At 42.5% G+C, this 18,950-nt stretch overlaps 1 protein-coding gene across 2 annotated transcripts in view; it reads right to left on the minus strand.

Annotated features, from left to right (window-relative positions):
• PTPRG (protein tyrosine phosphatase receptor type G) overlaps window positions 1–18,950 on the minus strand; it is a 494,056-nt gene that overhangs the window by 401,255 nt on the left and 73,851 nt on the right. For both annotated transcript variants that reach the window (XM_040407763.1, XM_040407764.1), the window contains exon 2: window positions 395–499. In XM_040407763.1, the coding sequence (XP_040263697.1) occupies window positions 395–499 (105 nt within the window). The remainder of the gene's footprint in view (window positions 1–394; window positions 500–18,950) is intronic.

Consider the following 18,950-nt stretch of genomic DNA (forward strand, 5'->3'; position numbering starts at 1 on the left):
GGAGGCATCTCGGGAGTCATAGTTTTACCACAGCTGGAGTGCTGGAGGTTAGCCATCACGGTCCTAGCACTATGTCATCACTTTACCAGAAGGGAATACCCCTTTAAGAAATTGCCTGCTGAAGATCAGTCCCCAAGAGTGAGGATATCAGGCTATGAACCTTGAGGTGTGGATTGGAGGAGAATACACATTCACTATCCAGATTCAATTCACAAAACCCACATTCACAGACCAACCACAGAGGACTCCAACAAGAGGTTCTTCAGCTGATGGGAAACTACAACCTCTATCATGACAAACACACAAACATTACATTTAGTCTCTTAGTAACACATTTAAAAGTAATGGATGCTCAATTTTTACATCATCACGACAAAGCAGCAAATCAATGTACCTGAGTAGGACCAGTAGGGTTCACTGGCCGCCTTACGTCTTCGTATCTGCACCGAGCTTCCATGTCTGTTTTCATGTAGTGCTCCCACGTTCCCCTCAGTGTAGGCTGCAAGACAAAAGGCCAAAATATCAATACGGGTAATGAGCTTTATCAGCACAGTTACAGAAAACTATGGCAGCCAGCTTTGGTCTTACATAGGTTCTACACTGGTGGCAAATGATGGTTCTGCTCAACCTTGGTTGACAGATTCATCTACAGAGCTTAGCAACATTAGATCATTTTAATAATATTAAGTAATTTGGACAATCAGGTCACAATTTGATTTGGTGATTAAAGCCATAGTCTCCAAGTCTATGGTTGGTGTCCGAATCTATACGGATAATTGTTACCAGAGAAAACATTTTTTGCTCACATTATTGGTTAAAGGGTTAAAGTCACTGATAAACCAGGCACAATGCCTTGTAGGGCTAGATCAGTGGAAAGTAATAGCTTTCACCAAGGCCTCTTGCACACAAACTTTTTTTTTTTTCAGTTTACGTTCCGTATGCGGAACCATTCATTTCAAAAGGATCCGCAAAAAAAAATTAAAAAAACGTAAGGTACTCCGTATGCCTTCCATTTCGTTCAAAGATAGAACATGTCCTAATATTGTCCGCATAAAGGACAAGGATAGTACTGTTCCATCAGGAGCCAGCTGTTCAGTTCCGCAAAAAAAAACGGAATGCACACTGACGTCATCCGTATTTTTTGCGGACCGCAAAATACTGATAAAGCCATACGGTCGTGTGCAAGAGGCCTAAGGCTACTTTTACACTTGCGGCAGAGTGTTCCGGCAAGCAGTTCCGTCCGGCAATCTGCATGCAAACTTAAAGCATTTGTAGACGGATGCGGATCAGTCTTACAAATGCATTGCAAGAACGGATCAGTCTCTCCGCATGTCACCTGGAGAAAATGATCCGTATATATCGTATATATATATATATATATATATATATATATATATATATATATATATATATATATATATATATATATATATATTTTTTCACATTTTTACTGGTCTGCGCATGCGAAAGGACGGATCCGGCATTGCAGTATTTTTAATGCCAGATTCGGCACTAATACATTTCTATGTAAATGAATGCCGGATCAGTCATTCTGGCAACGGATCCGGAATTTTGGACGGAGATTATACCGCAGTATGCTGTGGTATTTCCTCCGTCCAAAACTCCGTTCAGTGACTGAACTGAAGACATCCTGATGCATCCTGAACGGATTGCTCTCCATTCAGAATGCATTGGGATAATCCTGATCAGTTATTTTCCGGTATTGAGCCCCTAGGACGGAACTCAATGCCGGAAAAGAAAACCGCTAGTGTGAAAGTACCCTTAGTGATCCATTGCTTCATTCTGGAGAAAAACTACTTTAATCCAAAAGTCAATGGGAAGTTAAGTGCACCAAGGGCAGTGCACCATTGCTCATCTGCCAGACCTTCCCTCTCCTTCATTGACAGGTCCAGGTGAGAGGACTATGGCCCAATCAATAAGGAGAGGAAAGAGCTGGCAGAGGAAGCAGGAGGAGTAAGGTAGCACAAAGGGTCTTGGGTCAGCCCTCGGTGCACTGAACTTCTTATTTACTTTTGGATAAAAGTACTTTTTCTCCAGAATGAAGCAACAAATCAGTAAGTGAAAGCCATCATTGCATTCAGCTGAGCCACCCATACAAGGCATGGTGCCTGGTTGATGGCAACAGATTTTCTTTAAAGGGGTTCTGCACTTTGTTTAAACTGATGATCTATCCTCTGGATAGATCGTCAGCATCTGATCTGCGGGGATCCGACACCCGGGACCCCCCCCTGATCAGCTGTTTGAGAAGGCAGCAGTGCTCCAGCAGCACCGCGGCCTTCTCACTGTTTACCGCAGGCCCAGTGACGTCACGACTAGTATCACTGGCCTGGGCGCAGCTAAGCTCTGTTCCCCTGAATGGAGCTTAGCTGCGCCCAGGCCAGTTGATACAAGTCGTGACGTCACTCGGCCAGCTGGAGCACTGCTGCCTTCTCAAACAGCTGATCGGCGGGGGTCCTGGGTGTCGGACCCCCGCCGATCAGAAGCTGATAATCTATCCAGATCATCTCTCGTGTTGCTTTTTTTCTTTTTGCAAGATATATGGTACAATTGATCAACCAATGGAAACTTGGAAATTATAAGAGACTAATTTTATCAGCCCTTCCAAGTCTTGTGCACCAAGTTTTCTTGTACGATTTGAGGTGTAATCGACCAGAAATAGACAAAAGTGGATCAGTTACAGTATTTATCTGTTAGCTAGGAAAAGAAAAAAAAAAACGAATGTGTTTGGACACTGTAGCTATAAACTTTTTCCCAAAAACTTCTAAAAAGGAAATTTACTTCCTACACTACAATGAAAAAATAGGTATTGAATATTTTCCCAGAATGCACATAAAGAGTGTGTAGGGACTTTAAGAATACAACATTCAGCACTGATGAGACCTCACAGGGTTAAATAATAAAAATATAAAAAAGTTTCGCTCTGTTTGGAGAAATTACTTAAAAAGATGATATTCCATCATGGAATGTCGTATAAAACGAGAGATCCCAGGGGTAGTTCCTCCCAGGAATGTGCGCTGCTCACATCTGGTTTTTGTTTATGCACATTTTTAGAACATGATCTACAGATGCAAATTGTGGTTGTTACAGAGCTACACATGACTGAACATTACAAAGGCCCCACAAAGACCCAGGACAAGGAATCTAACACAGAACCGGCAAACTCCTGAATAGGAAGAACGATAAATGGCGGATAGAAGAATAGATTGTTCAGCCGACAACTATTCCTTCCCACCATATACGAGTGCATGTGTTGTCAGTGGAGAAAGGGCCAGACGCCTCTGTTGGTGGCTTATTTCCCGTGTGAACAAAATATCGGGCATGTTGAAAGCCAGTATGCCTAACCCTTCTTTGCCATGACATTTGCTGTCAAGGGAGAGTTGAGACACCTCTAAAAACATTAACCCCTTAAAGACCGGGCCCATTTCCATTTTTTACATTTTGGATTTTTCCTCCCCACGTTCCAATAGCCTTAACTTTTTTATTTTTCCACTCAGTTACATGAGGGCTTATTTTTTTTGCAGGACAAGATGCATTTTTTTTATTTACTAAGGGGTTGTCCGGGATTGGGAAGATTGGAGTACGTGTACAACAATGCCCTAAATGTTACAATCGTGCCCGTCCTACCTTCACCCGACATTTCTAATGCCCAGTTTTCAAATCTCCAACTCTCAGCCGGAAGCGCTGCAATTCCACGTTCGGTAACGTACCGGGCCCCTTTCTGCCGAGCGAAGCCTCTTCTTCCGCTTCGCAGGGAGCCCGGTGACGTCACCCTCAGCCACATGAATTATTCAAAGTGCCTGGACGGGCGGTAACAAGGCGGCAACCAACCGCGCTAAGCCACGCCCATCTGGTCCGGTGATGTCACCGGGCAGGGCGCTTTATTATGACTGAAGGAGGCAGAGCATGGAATATTAATGAGGGGGCGGAGTCACAGCGGAGATTATATTCATTTGAAACCACGTGTTGCACCAATCACTGAGCGCCTGCTCTCTCCTAACAGCTGATCAGCAGCGGCCCCAGGAGTTGGACTCCTGCTGATCTGATATTGATGACCATAAATATTATTTCCAGGATAAACCCTTTAAAAAGGATTTGTCCATCATTTTGATATTAATGGCCTACCCTCAGGATAGGCAATCAACCCAAGATCGGCACGGTCAGACACCCCATAGCGCCACTAATTAGCAGTTACCTTGCAGCTCCGGCGCTGGAAATACAGAGTTTGGATAAAGCTGGTTATTGCAGTGCTGCTCCTACTGAAGTGAAGCTGCAGTAACCAGCTCTGTCCACTAACACAATGGATGGAGCTTGTGTAGTTCTGGCACCGGAGCTACATCTAAAACAGCGGAATAGCAAAAGGTGCAGAGTGTCGGACCCCAGCTGATCTGAGATTGATGGCCTATCCTGAGGGTAGGCTGAAATATCAAAATCCTGGACAATCCCTTCAAGGCATTATTGGTCTAAGATTTTCAGTAGCCAATCAAGCAGGAAAGAATTGTAACATTCAGTTACATTTACAGGACACATAAAAAAGGTAAAAAACAAACATAAAATGAAAAAATAAATGAAAAAAGTTTAAAGTTGTTAAATTCAACTAAGAAAAATGTGAAAAATAATTTCATGCTGATATGCATTTATGTATGTGGTACACTTGTAAGGCGTGCGCATTCGATAAGCAGCTAAATGTTCCTTTTTTTTAAATAGGCAATTAAACAATAAAATAAAGAACAGTAAATCTTCATAATTATTTTCTTTTATGGACAACCACAACTAATATTCCCATATTGTAGCCTAAAAAAAAAAAAAATATGCATTGTTTACGATCCACTAGGTTTTCCCGTGGACTAAAACCCACTTGAAATATATGGTCTCTTCGATCAGCCCAACACAACTCGAGGCCGTAAACCAGAACAGCCGTGCATCCTGCTGCTTTAAGACTGGATGGCAAACTCTTAAAACATTACGGTTAGCACTAAAATGCACAACCTAAAACCGTTAACGGTTAAAGACATTCTGCTTTATCACATACGCTACCAGAAAACTGCCGGCACAATAAACATGGACGCATAAACAATTTATAGTTTATAAGGTGGAAGGTTTGAGGGAAGCAGATGAGATGCAAAGAATTGACAAGGAGGGGGTGGGGGGGAATAAAAAATAAAAACACACACACACACACAATTCAAACTTTAGTGTAAAACACCACCTATAGAAGGCCATGTAGGTCTTTCCCAATTCAGTCTTCCCGAGAAATTGCAGCAAGGTTCCCTCCACCGCAGCGATCAAGTTGTGTGGCTCTATAGGCGCTGTGCAACTACAATACTCAACATCTCCTGACTTAAATGTTTCAGCTATAGAAAGGTTTACGCTTCCTTATGTAAGGGGCTTTTTCGCAAATATTTTCCTCTTTCTATATTTTTTTTTTTTTTGGAGGGAAGGGGGGGGGGGTGGAGAGATTGTATGTTTCACTCTACTTGAGCAACCTGTGAAAAATAAATGCGTCGAAGATGGTAAATGTGTCAAGCATTGGGTGAGAATTCGAAGGGAGGGGGCTATGCTTTTTATAAATCACAAATTATTAATACACAGACCATTATGCACAAGATTTCTCAGCAGAGACCAATATTAAATTGCACCCCAAGCAAGCAATTAGCACTTCCCTTATGTTGTCAGAAGTGTTAAATCTGAAACAAAATGGAGTAAAATCTGCCAACGTGTTAGTATGGAAACCGCGGTATATGCCGCATAGCGCAGAGATATTCCACTAGTCATAATAAATAAAACAATCTATATTATATACTGACAAGAAACATTGAAATAATCTTTTAGCCTCATAGAATCTGGGCCAAATTAGACCCATGCCCCATTATTACTAAGGGCTTATGCACATGACTGTATTAAACCTCCATTTTGGACAGAGACTCTACTGTACCTCCATATAAACCGTATGAAAAGAAACAAAGATGGTGGCATGCTCTATCAGACTCCATATATACTGCGGGATCCTCCACTAGAATTATCTCCTCCATACACTGCTGTTCAATCTCTTGGCACAGATGTGCAGAAGCCCTCGTTGGGAGGTTGGTCCTCAGCATTTTTCTCTGGTGGTCCTAAAGGTCCTGGTGCATCTATACAAAGCATGCACATTTCTACTTTTAAATGGATGTCTGGTTTTCACATATTGATGCCCTATCTTTAAAACAGGTCCTCAATATCAGATCGGTGCAACTCCAGGCTACCCACCAATCAGCCGTTTGAAGAGAACCGAGTGCTCGTGTGAGCACTGCCTTCTCTTCACCGTTTACCTGCCCACCATCAACAGTGCGGAACCCATTCAGAGAAGCTGTAATCCTACTGCTCTGCCGACGCAAGGCTGACAGCGAAGAGAAGGCAGCTGTGTTCCCTTCAAACAACTAATCGGTGAGGGTGCCTGGAGTCAGACACCTGACAACCTGATATTGATTGATGACCTATCTTCAGGAGAGGTCATAAATATGGGAAAAACCAGACAAACCCTTTAAAACACAAACAACTGAGAAGGGTCTTCTGATGGACTGTTAGGGCCCATTTCTTGCACCAGAGACCCTTCCCACCAGAGGATCTCTGGATTTGTTTGAATCGTTCAATAGTACTAGTATGAAACACATACATCCCTTACAGCAATTTGAGCAACTAGTGTATATGGCATTAACTGCCATGGCCAGGACTGAAACAGTGGGTTTATTCTTTGATCTACTACTAGACACACTCAGTATTTATTTTTATTTTTTATTTATTTAAAACTATGATTCCTTTGCGGCCATCAGAATTCCTGCATCACTGCACACTTTACACTGCACAATGCTGCAACTGCTGGTCATGCCACGAAAGAGTTTCAATGGCAGAAATCTTCTGAAATCTACGTCAACAGGTACGTACAAGTGCCTTGAAAAATTATTCATTCATACAGTACCCCTTGAACTTTTCCACATTTTTTTCACGTTTCACCCTAAAACTTAAATATATTTTTGGGGGATTTTATGTGATAGACCAACACAAAGTAGCAAGTATGTGTGAAGTGAAAAGAAAAATGATACATGGCTTTCAAAGTTTTTAATAATTAAAAAAAAAACAAAAAAACTGTAAAGTGTGACATGCATTCATATTCAGCCCCTGCTGAGTCAACACTTTGTAGGACCACCTTTCGCTGCAATGACAGCTGCAAGTCTTTTACAGCCTGAAATTTTTGCCCATTCTTTTTTTCTGTTTGCAAAATAACTCAAGATCAGATTGGATGGAGAGCATCTGTGAACAGCAATTTTCAAGTCTTGCCACAGATTCTCAATGGGACTTTGACTGGGCTATTCCAACACATGAATATGTTTTGATCTACAACCATTCCATTGTAGTTCTGGCTGTATGTTTAGGGTTGTTGTCCTGCTGAAATGTGAACCTCCACCCCAGTCTCAAGTCTTGGCAGCCTCTACCAGGTTTTCCTCCATGATTGCCCTGTATTTGGCTCCATTCATCTCTACATCAGCTCTGACCAGATTCCCTGTCCCGGATGAAGAAAAGCATCCCCACAGCATGATGCTGCCACCATCATGTCTCACGGTGGGGATGGTATGTTCGGGGTAATGTGCAGTGTTAGTTTTCTACCAAACACAGCGCTTTGCATTTTGGGTAAAAAGTGTAACTTTGGTCTCATCCGACCAGAGCACCTTCTTCCACATGTTTCCTGCATCTCCTTCATGGCTTGTGGCAAAGTGCAACAGGGCTTGCTTTGAAAAAATGGCTCTTATCGCGACTCTTCCATAAAGGGCAGATTTGTGGAGTACACAACTAATAGTTGTCCTGTGGACAGATTCTCTCTCCTGAGCTGTGGATCTCTGCAGCTCCTCCAGAGTGACCATGGGCTTCCTGGCTGCTTCTTTAATTAGTGCTCCCCTTGCCTGGGCTGTCAGTTTAGGTGGGCAGCCATGTTTTGGTAGGTTTGCAGTTGTGCCATACTCCTTACATTTTTGGATTATGATGGATTTAACAGTGCTTAGTGAGATATATACACTCACCTAAAGAATTATTAGGAACACCTGTTCTATTTCTCATTAATGCAATTATCTAGTCAATCAATCACATGGCAGTTGCTTCAATGCATTTAGGGGGTGGTCCTGGTCAAGACAATCTCCTGAACTCCAAACTGAATGTCAGAATGGGAAAGAAAGGTGATTTAAGCAATTTTGAGCGTGGCATGGTTGTTGGTGCCAGACGGGCCGGTCTAAGTATTTCACAATCTGCTCAGTTACTGGGATTTTCACGCACAACCATTTCTAGGGTTTACAAAGAATGGTGTGAAAAGGGAAAAACATCCAGTATGCGGCAGTCCTGTGGGCAAAAATGCCTTGTGGATGCTAGAGGTCAGAGGAGAATGGGCCGACTGATTCAAGCTGATAGAAGAGCAACGTTGACTGAAATAACCACTCGTTACAACCGAGGTATGCAGCAAAGCATTTGTGAAGCCACAACACGCACAACCTTGATGGGCTACAACAGCAGAAGACCCCACTGGGTACCACTTATTTCCACTACAAATAGGAAAAAGAGGCTACAATTTGCACGAGCTCACCAAAATTGGACTGTTGAAGACTGGAAAAATGTTGCCTGGTCTGAGGAGTCTCGATTTCTGTTGAGACATTCAAATGGTAGAGTCCGAATTTGGCGTAAACAGAATGAGAACATGTATCCATCCTCTGATGGCTACTTCCAGCAGGATAATGCACCATGTCACAAAGCTCGAATCATTTCAAATTGGTTTCTTGAACATGACAATGAGTTCACTGTACTAAAATGACCCCCACAGTCACCAGATCTCAACCCAATAGAGCATCTTTGGGATGTGGTGGAACGGGAGCTTCGTGCCCTGGATGCTATCCTATCAATATGGGCCAACATTTCTAAAGAATGCCATTAGCACCTTGTTGAATCAATGCCACGTAGAATTAAGGCAGTTCTGAAGGCAAAAGGGGGTCCAACACCGTATTAGTATGGTGTTCCTAATAATTCTTTAGGGGAGTATATATATTATATTTATTTTTTATAACCTAACCCTGCTTTACACTTCTCCACAATTTTATCTCTGACCTGTCTGGTGTGTTCCTTGGTTTTCATGATGCTGCTTGATCACTAATGTTCTCTAACAAACCTCTGAGGCCTTCACAGAACAGCTGTAGTTATACTGAGACTAAATTATACACAGGTGGACCCTACTTACTAAATAGGTGACTTCTGACGTCAATTGGTCACACTGGACTTTATTTAGGGGCATCAGTTCAGTACAGGGGGCCGAACAGAAATGCATGCTACACTTTTCAGATTTTTTATATTTATTAAAAAGTTTGAAAACCATTTTCTTTTCACTTCACACAATTGCTACTTTGTGTTGGTCTACCACATAAAATCCCAATAAAATGTTTTTTTTTAGTGGGTCTAACGGGAAAAAATTCAAGGGCTAGGAACACTTTTTTCAAGGCACGATATATGCTAAACTTAGTCTTGTTTCACATTTGCGATTCTTGGCATGTTTGTCGGGTTGCGGCTGGATCTCTGCTGGTCCCCATTATAGTTAATGGGCCAGGCGGGTATCAGGTAGCGTCCAGACACCTGACAGAGATGTCCAACGCAAATGTGAAACAAGCCATAGGGTCACCGGAAGCCCATTCGACTTTAACATTAATTCCTCAATTAAAAGAAAAAAAAACGTAACTGACATTGTTTGGTTGAGACGCCCACTGACAACATGCTTTAGATTTTAAGATGCAATGCGTACATGGTGGGTGTAACTTCCGATGAAACTAAACTTTACCACAATATATGAGTCAGTCAATCTGTGTCAACAAATCTGCCGGAAGGATTTATGCAGATTGACTGAGAACGGCGACAGAATTGCCATTTGTTTAACTGAGAGGCTTTACCTATGTAAACAGCTGCTTGATACTTTAACAGAGACAGTAAAGCAAAACCATGCGGTCTGAAATCTACAGTAAAAAAAAAGGTATAATCAATAAATTGGCGGATAAACAAATAAAATAAAAATAAAAAAAAGTTTACAAAAATAAACCAAAACAGGATAGAAATTATACAACACCCAAACCATCGAAATCAAGCTGAACAAAGTTCGGATTAACAGATGCGCATGCGCTGGAGCTGGGAGCTATGCCATGGAAACTGGTCTCAGGAACAACTTGCTCAACACAGTTAGTGAGGAAAAGAATGAAGCTGCTGATCTTGTTAGGCACACAAAGAACTGGGAGGTCTGTTACAGGCTATTACTTTACAGCCCAGGAAAGAAAAAAAAAAGTCCTTAATTAGCTGCGTCTGGCTTGTAATTCTTTGGCAAATGTGGTAATTCTATATTAACTCATTCAGTAAGGTACAAGAGGCACAAAAAAGTCACTTAGTAGATAAACAGTGCAAGACAAGTTTGCTCTGATCACTTTTCAAAAACACGTGCATATTCTAATCACTCTATACTAGCTATGCTTTCATTTGTGCACCTAAGAATTTGCCACTGACCATCAACTTTTTGTATGGCTTCCGATTGTGTTTCCTACATAGATCACAATCTGTTTGTCGGCCGCTCCTCCCAGGCACTATCATCATGCGAGTACAACACAACAGGCCTGCGATCAGATAGGAACCCACTGTATTATAAATCACTATGATGCAGTCAATTCGGGTCAGGGGAGCCGGACCATGGACCAGGTTTCCCGGACCGTGCAGGGTTATAGGAATCAGTCCTAAAATGAAATGCATCATCACAAAATGATCCTCAAGTTTTTAGGTTAAACTTTTTATGAACGTTTTAAAATTTTCCATGTCACTATTTACATAAAAAAAAAAAAAAAAGAAATGTCTGGCCGCCGAGCCGGACACTCCATGTTTTGCAGAGATCAGTTTTCATCGTATTATCATTACAGGCAGGGTTACAATGACAGGCAACATCATATATTATGGGATCCACAATTCACAATAGGTGATGGACACAGCTCATCTTCTACCCCTCCCTGCACAGGCCACAGAACATTCTCACAACACTCATGGAAGTCAATGAATACCTCTAGTCTACAGGTCCCTATGGTTGATGTAGATGCTGTGAAGCAGATCCCTAAATCTTTGACAGCAGCTCAGGTATGATGGGCTAGGTTATGCCACCAATGTCAGATAAGTGTGGGTCCCACCTCTGGGGATTAGCACCTATCTCTAGAACGGAGCCCCCAACGTAAACTAGAGCTCACTGCGCATTTGCGGCATGCTTTCCATTCACTTCTATAGGAGTTCCAAAAATAGCCGAAGGACCGCTCTTGGCTATTTTTGGAAGTCTCATAGAATTAATGAGGGGGGGGGGGGCACTTGCGCCAGCGATCTGCTATTTCAGAACTCCTATAGAAATGAATGGAGGGCGAGAGCACACACTTGTTCACTTTGTGGGCTTCCTTCTAAAGATATGTGCGAGTCCAAGAGGTCGGACCCACACTTATCGGACACTGGTGGCATATCCCGGGAAAAATGCCACCAATGTCTGAAGTGAGACAACCCCTTTAATCAAAAACTTGAGCAGGAACTAGTTCAACAAGGAAAACAAAGAATAGTCTAGCTGATTACGTTTGCCATTTTTGGCACAAAAAGTTATGCCTTTGAGAAGTTAAGCTTAATGGACACATCCCAAAATATTTCCTTTAAAGCCACAAGCAAAGTTACATACAACGGTTATAAATTGTCAAATATCATTATGTAGCAGGTGTATAGCTCTGAAAGAAATTCCACCCGGCAGATGGGAAATGAACAGATTTATTAGTTTTTTACACTTTATTTTAGTCCGTCTGCAGTAATTCTCAGTTGGTAGCCTGCATTTCCTTGTAGTACGTGTTGAAAAAACAATTGATAGAAATTGCCTACAGTTAGGGAATTTTCTATGCTAAACTCAAGACGGAGATAAAAAAAATATAAATAAAATGCCACACTGAAAACCATTATTTACATAAAGTTAGAATTTCAGTACTGACATAAGCTAAAATCCCAACGTGGGACAATTGGTGCAATACGCATTGTACTTAAAAGGAGTTGGTCAGGATATGAAAAAAAACAAAATGGTTGCTTTCTTCCAAAAAGAACATACCTGTCCACAGGTTGTTTGTGGTATTGTAGCTCAGCTCTACTCACTTCAATGAATTTGAGTTGCAATACAAGACACAACCCATGGACAGGTGAGGAGATGTTTTTGGAAGAAGCCGGCCATGTTTTTCTAATCCTGAACAACCCTTTAACAGCTATGTTATGAGGTCCTCAGCTGAACTAAATTTTGACCATGACCGCATACACCTTACTTTTTACATGGTGATGTATAGCGTTGTGGTCATGTTGTCTACTCACTGCATACCGCTTGTTAACCCAGGTAAGGTTCAATCAGTATGGTTGCGAATACACATAGGCCCCGGTAGAAGAACACAGCCTAATTTTAGACTTTCTACAGGTACAAAGGAGGTTTAAACGATGGTTCTGACCCCAAATAACCCATTTAATAATTTTTACATTACCCAAGGAGGTACACAATATTTTTGGAGTCAGCAGAGAGGCTTTGAGGGAAGACTTGAATGCAGCGATACAGGTTTTCGGAGACAGTTTTGTTATGTTTGAAAGAGATGGGGTTTTCAAAAAAAATTATAATAATGGGGTTATTCTCCACCACTTTGAACAGACACTTGCTATTTTCCATCATAAATGAAACTTCGGCGATTCTAATCCATTAAAAATCATTTTGTGCTCCTCTATTCAGGTCCCTTCAGCTTTTCCCAGGCACTGAAGGTCAAGAAACGTACCAATGGGATATGTAGATTTAAAATCAGGCCTTTATTGCAAATGTAATTAACAGCGACATTGTGAGGTATAAAAGAATCTGGGAAACAATCCCTGTCCGTCTCTATGGCCAAACTAGAACTCGACGTGTGCCCTTGGACAACCCCGTTGCCATCCCACCTCCCCTTCCTGGAACGGCACAGTAGAAATGTATTCAGCCAGGCATCATTGACGTGGCCTGTACAGGTTTGATTCTTTGTGGTGACAAGAAAAAGCCTGTGCCCTAAAGAGGCCGAACAACATTATTACAAGAAAATTGGATCCCAAAAGCTCGGCTTCTCCAATCTTCTATAAACAGGTCACATAATAAAAACATCCATTTTACTGATGCAATGTAATTGTGATTTTTGGAGCTCTACATGTTTGCTCTACTGTACTGTGCAATCGTTAAATAAACCATGATAAAGGCCACAACGGGCACCGCTTATCAAGCTAGTTTTGTGGAAATACAAGCCTGCTAGTGAAAGTTCAAAATGGAACACGTCCACCCTCCATTTCTATGGTCCACCACTTCATAACAGAAGCCCTGCGAATTGCAACAGCAAAAAACTAAGCATCTTGTAACGGTAAAGCCTCATTCACATGTCAGTGTTCCAAGGACGTGCGCTCTACCTGTTCTCGATGGACAGCCCCCATTCTTTTTAATGTGTGTGTTCACACATCAGTGTTTTTTAGCACAGATGCATGCTCCATTTTGTCCGTGCTCAGAGAGCCATCACGACCAATATGGTCTATGGGTCCGTGAAAACCACGGACGCAATCAGTGTTTCAGGGATAGTTAGGAAAAAAATTAATTTTTCAGCTGTGCAGTGTACATGAAACACTGATGACACACGGACAGCAAAAAATGGACACATGGACCCAACACCAGATCCATCACGGAGGCATCATTGACCATCTTTTCACGAATTTAAGCACAGAGGTGTCAATGAGGCTTAAGGCTACATGTACACTACACAGCAGTGTAGTTTATGCAGATTTTTGTGCATAATCAAAACATTTTTGCATGTGTTACTTGCGGATTTGTCCCAAATCTCAATCTTTGCAACCCATATCTGCACTGAAAGCACTCAAAAAACAAATTGACATGCTGCGGATTTCCCAATCCACGTCGCAGATCAATTACCGCCCTACTCAAATACGGTCATACAGTAAAAGGGTGTGTCCAAGCGCCTTTGGCCTCGAAATAATCACAGATTTTCTGCAGATTTCCACAGACTTCAAACCTTTGTTTTGCACAGATTTAAATCTGAAGCGGAAATCTGCAGCATTAACACGCTGTGTATTTAAAATCTGCATCGCATATAAACTTGTGTGTGGATTCTGTTACTGGCCTTTTCGGAAAGGTGGATATTTTTTTTTTCATTGTTATTTTTTTTTTTTTATCTTTGCACTTTAGGGTACGGCCACACTGAGCTTTTTGGACACAGTTTTGTAGGCAGATCTCCCTGCAGAGTTTTCAGTCAAAGCCAGAAGTGGATCCACCAGGAAAAAGAAGTACAAATCCTTCCTTTCCATTTCCGGTTCCTTTAGAATCCACTTCTGACAAAACAAAATCCTGCAGGCAGATCTGCCTCAAAACAGCCTCCAATAAAACTGAGTGGCCGTATTCTTACAGCATAGTGAGGATTTGGAATGTGGAATCTGCATTTCTGCCACGTGTGGACTAAGGGTACTTTCACACTAGCGTTAAAGTTTTCCGGCATAGAGTTCCGTCCTAGGGGCTCAATACCGGAAAAGAACTGATCAGTTCTATCCTAATGCATTCTAAGGCCTCTTTCACACGACAGTATGTCTTTTTCAGTGTTTTGCGGTCCGTTTTAAACGGATCCGTTGTTCCGTTTTTTGTTTCCGTTGTGTTTCCGTTTCCGTTCCGTTTTTCCGTTCCGTTTTTCCGTATGACAAATACAGTATACAGTTATTTCATAGAAAAAATTGGGCTGGGCATAACATTTTCAATAGATGGATCCGCAAAAAACGGAACGGATACGGAAGACATACGGATGCACTTCCGTATGCATTCTGTTTTTTTGCGGACCCATAGACTTTAATGGAGCCACGGAACGTGATTTGCGGCCAAATATAGGACATGTTCTATGTTAAAACGGAACGGAAAAACGGAAACGGAATGCATACGGAGTACATTCCGTTTTTTTTGCGGACCCATTGAAATCAATGGTTCTGTATACGGACCGTATACGGACCGCAAAAAACGGCCAGTAAACGGGGAAAAAAAACGGCCGTGTGAAAGAGGCCTAAATGGAGAGCAATCCGTTCAGGATGTCTTCAGTTCAGTCCCTCTTACGGCCAAAATTCCAGAACACTTGCCGGAATGCCGGATCCAGCATTCATTTCCATTGAAATGTATTAATGCCGGATCCGGTACCAAGTGTCCCGGAAAAACGGATCCGGTTTCCCAGTCTGCGCATGCGCAGACCTTTAAAGATGCGGGAAAAAAAATATACCGGATCCGTTTTTTTCCTGATTACACCGCAGAGACGATCCAGTATTTCAATGCATTTGTCAGACAGATCCGCAAACCTATGCTACCCGTTTGCATACGGATTTCCGGATACGGCAGGCAGTTCCGGCAATGGAACTGCCTGCTGGAATACTCTAACGCTAGTGTGAAAGTCCCCTTACACTACCAATGCAATCCTACCAGGCATAACACGTACATAGTCCCGTCATCCTGTGTATAAGGCTACATGCACACGACCGTGGTGAGTTTTGCGGTCCACAAATCACGGATCCGCAAATCACAGATGGCGTCCGTGCGCGTTCTGCAATTTGCGGAACGGCACGGACAGCCTTCAATAGGACAGGTCATATTGTTTTTGCGGTCCACGGAACGGAGCCACGGATGCGGACAGCACACGGAGTGCTGTCCGCATCTTTTGCGGCCCCATTGATGCGGACCAAAACAATGGCCGTGTGCATGTAGCCTAAAACTGCGCCAGATAACGCTGTCAGAATACTTAACTAAATGTATTCCACTTTCACCTGCCACGTGTCCATACTACAGCCTAAACCTTTACACCTCCAGCAGTTCTACTGAAGCCAACTTTGACGGCCATAGTCTAAGGTAGAAATGAAGATGTCTTGGTAGAATCATGGATGCTAAAACTCAACAGTGTCTCAAAATCTATGGTTTTTGTTTTTTGTATAACCGGGGTCTCCCTTTAAGAAATCTATTTTTTTTCTAGCCAGAAATCTTAAGCTGCAAAAGAATAGTCTTTAGTGAATTTAATTCACCCCATTTTAAGGCCAAGGCCAGGTCACACGTGGTGTCAGCAGGTTGTAAGTAGCTGCCATCAAGAATGAAAAACAGGCCTCAATAAAAGCTTTCTCCTACACAGTCTAATGCAGTACGTAATAGGGCACGAGTGAATAGGGCACACACAAACAAAGCAATAAGGCAACACAATATTGGCTTTTAAAATGTCAATGATCATATTAGCCTAGAAAATACGGCAGCTCGGGTTTATATACAATTCATGCATTATACATTTCGTGTACAAACTAATCCAGGCTGTGCAACGTTTGGACAGTACAGAGCTCTGCCTACACCTCAAGCCCGTAATGCACCCAAGACAGATATCATCAAGCGGAAAAAAGCTCCCTGCTGTGTAATAACCCTTAAATCACACAGCTGTTCTCGCTACAGCAAATGATAAAATCTTAATGTTCCATTAGATCATTGCAGGTTATCAATAGGAGGTTAAATGCCATGAAGCATCTCTAGACATCGCATGGTTTCCTTCCCAGGGGAACAGGAGACCACAGGACAGTGAATGCCGGGGGGGGGCTAATGGAGTTGTGACCAGCAAACAGAGAAGAGGAACAAACTTATTAAAAAGGAAGAATTGCTGGAGAGTCATTAACATCAGAAGGGGGTGGGGGACCAAAGCCACTTTGGTTGACCTTGGAGATGAAGTCGTCAAAGCCTTCTTTGTTGTGAGGGTACAGTAGGGAGACCACACAGATTCATCAGACTATTTCACGCTCGCAAAAGCCAGTATCTCTACCATAGCAGTGTTTGAAGTGGACATACAATTTCTAAGAGGGAATACATGGTGGCCCCTGTTTTGTCTATAGGTGGGAAATAACGAGTTATTAGGAGTCCACCTTCAAGCTATTAGAAGTCAATCTTCAAGTCAGTTGACCAGTGCAGGGATGGGCAAACTGCGGCTCTCCAGCTGTTGTAAAACTATAAATCCCATCATGCCCTGCTGTAGGCGGACTGGGCATACTGGGAGTGGTAGTTTTACAACAGCTGGAGAGCTGCAGTTTGCCCATGCCTGGACTAGTGGAATGGGTCTCAAATGATATGTAAGTGATGTGAATCCTAAAGATAACCCTCAAAATGGCTTCGCTGGTGAGTTAGTTACCCTAAAAAAAATATTAAATAAAACAACAACAAGTGTTCCTTGCATGGGGCCACTTATTTCTACCCAATGGAAGATACATTATTAGATTGTTGTAGACAAAGCACAAATATCTCCAAGGAGAAAAATGGATCAATGGTATGGATGTATCTATATACGACTTGCCCTAGGTCAGCGTTTCCCAACCAGGGTTCCGCATAAAACAGAAACAAGACATCTCACTTTGTCACTTTCACCATGGGGAATGTAAACAGTTTTTAGCCGCTCAAAGATCCTCTGCAAAAGCAGTAGACATATACCCAAGCCAAATTATAGTAATGGACTGGAACAATACAGTAGAACACTTTACCTAGCCCGGTACTAGGCCTCTGGGAGGCAGAAATGGCATTAAGAGCTCCCCAGAAATGTCAACATTTTTCACGGGGTAATATGGTTGGGAATCACTGACCTGTGTAATGAAGGTAAGATACCCCTTTAAAAGCTACGCAAGGGGTTCAGTGGTATGACATACACGCCAGGGCATTTAAAGTACATTCAATGGGATCCAAACATTACAACGCTCCAGAGTTTAGTTGAAGAGGAGCTTTCACACCTCTTGACAGGTCTGTTTTTAGTAACGTCTTGCATTTCCCATGTAATTACAATGCTGGAGCATTTGTTGTGCCATTCATATAATTCCCATTAGAAGTAATGAATGAATTGCCGGCAGTCTGCAATAGAAGTCTATCTGGGTGTTACCAGTTGGGGGGGTCCCTGCACAGTCTGACATTGGTAGCACTGACTGGATAGACAAACTGTGCAGGGACACCACCCCTGACTTGTAACAGCCTGCTGGACCTACACTGCTAGCAATTCATAAGGGAAATGGGACAACACAGAACCCTAACAAAAGATGCTCTAGAATTGTTATTACATGGGGGATGCACATAATTCATGAAACCGATATGCCAGGGGTCCTCTTTAATCATAGATGCATTATTCTCTGTTCGGCGAGCACTGATAAAATGGCAATGTCCTATTGTCCAATGTTTGAGCAGGCATGTGTCCAGTTACGCGATTGGCTAACTATCTGTTTTTTGGCAGAACAAAAAAATTTCTTCTAAGCTTGGCACACACCTTAAATTCATGTTGACCAGAAACACAGATTTTGGTGGGACAGACCAACATCTACTGTCAGGGGAGAGTTGAGAGGCTCCAATACACATTAGATGGTTGGCTGGTCCCACCTAAAAGAAGGATCAGGCTAGAAGAATTCTACAAAAGGGTTTTGGCAGTGGCTTACACCCTTATGTGACTGTCAGTCAAACCCATCAACCATTAGGTATGAAGAGGGGGGATCCCAACTTTCCCCTGACAGATGATGTTGAGGGTGGAACAAGAAGGCAGAGGCAACGCCCGATCCTGGCAGGAGATAGCCGCCATCAGAGGAGCCTGTCAGCATCTCTCCTCTCGCCACTAAAAAACACATGCATGATCGGTGTGTGTATGGGGGAGTTCGAAGGACTAGCTTGTTCGAATGAGTACTATGAAAGGTGCCTTAACATGGTTCTAGATCTTGGCCCCAAACCTTGGAGGAGGACTGTAACATACAGAAATAAAATAAAGGCGACTTCTCATGGAGTGGCAACACAAAGCTGCTTATTAGAAGAAAGT

This window comes from Bufo bufo, chromosome 9, assembly GCF_905171765.1.
Source record: "Bufo bufo chromosome 9, aBufBuf1.1, whole genome shotgun sequence".
Classification (NCBI taxonomy): domain Eukaryota; kingdom Metazoa; phylum Chordata; class Amphibia; order Anura; family Bufonidae; genus Bufo; species Bufo bufo.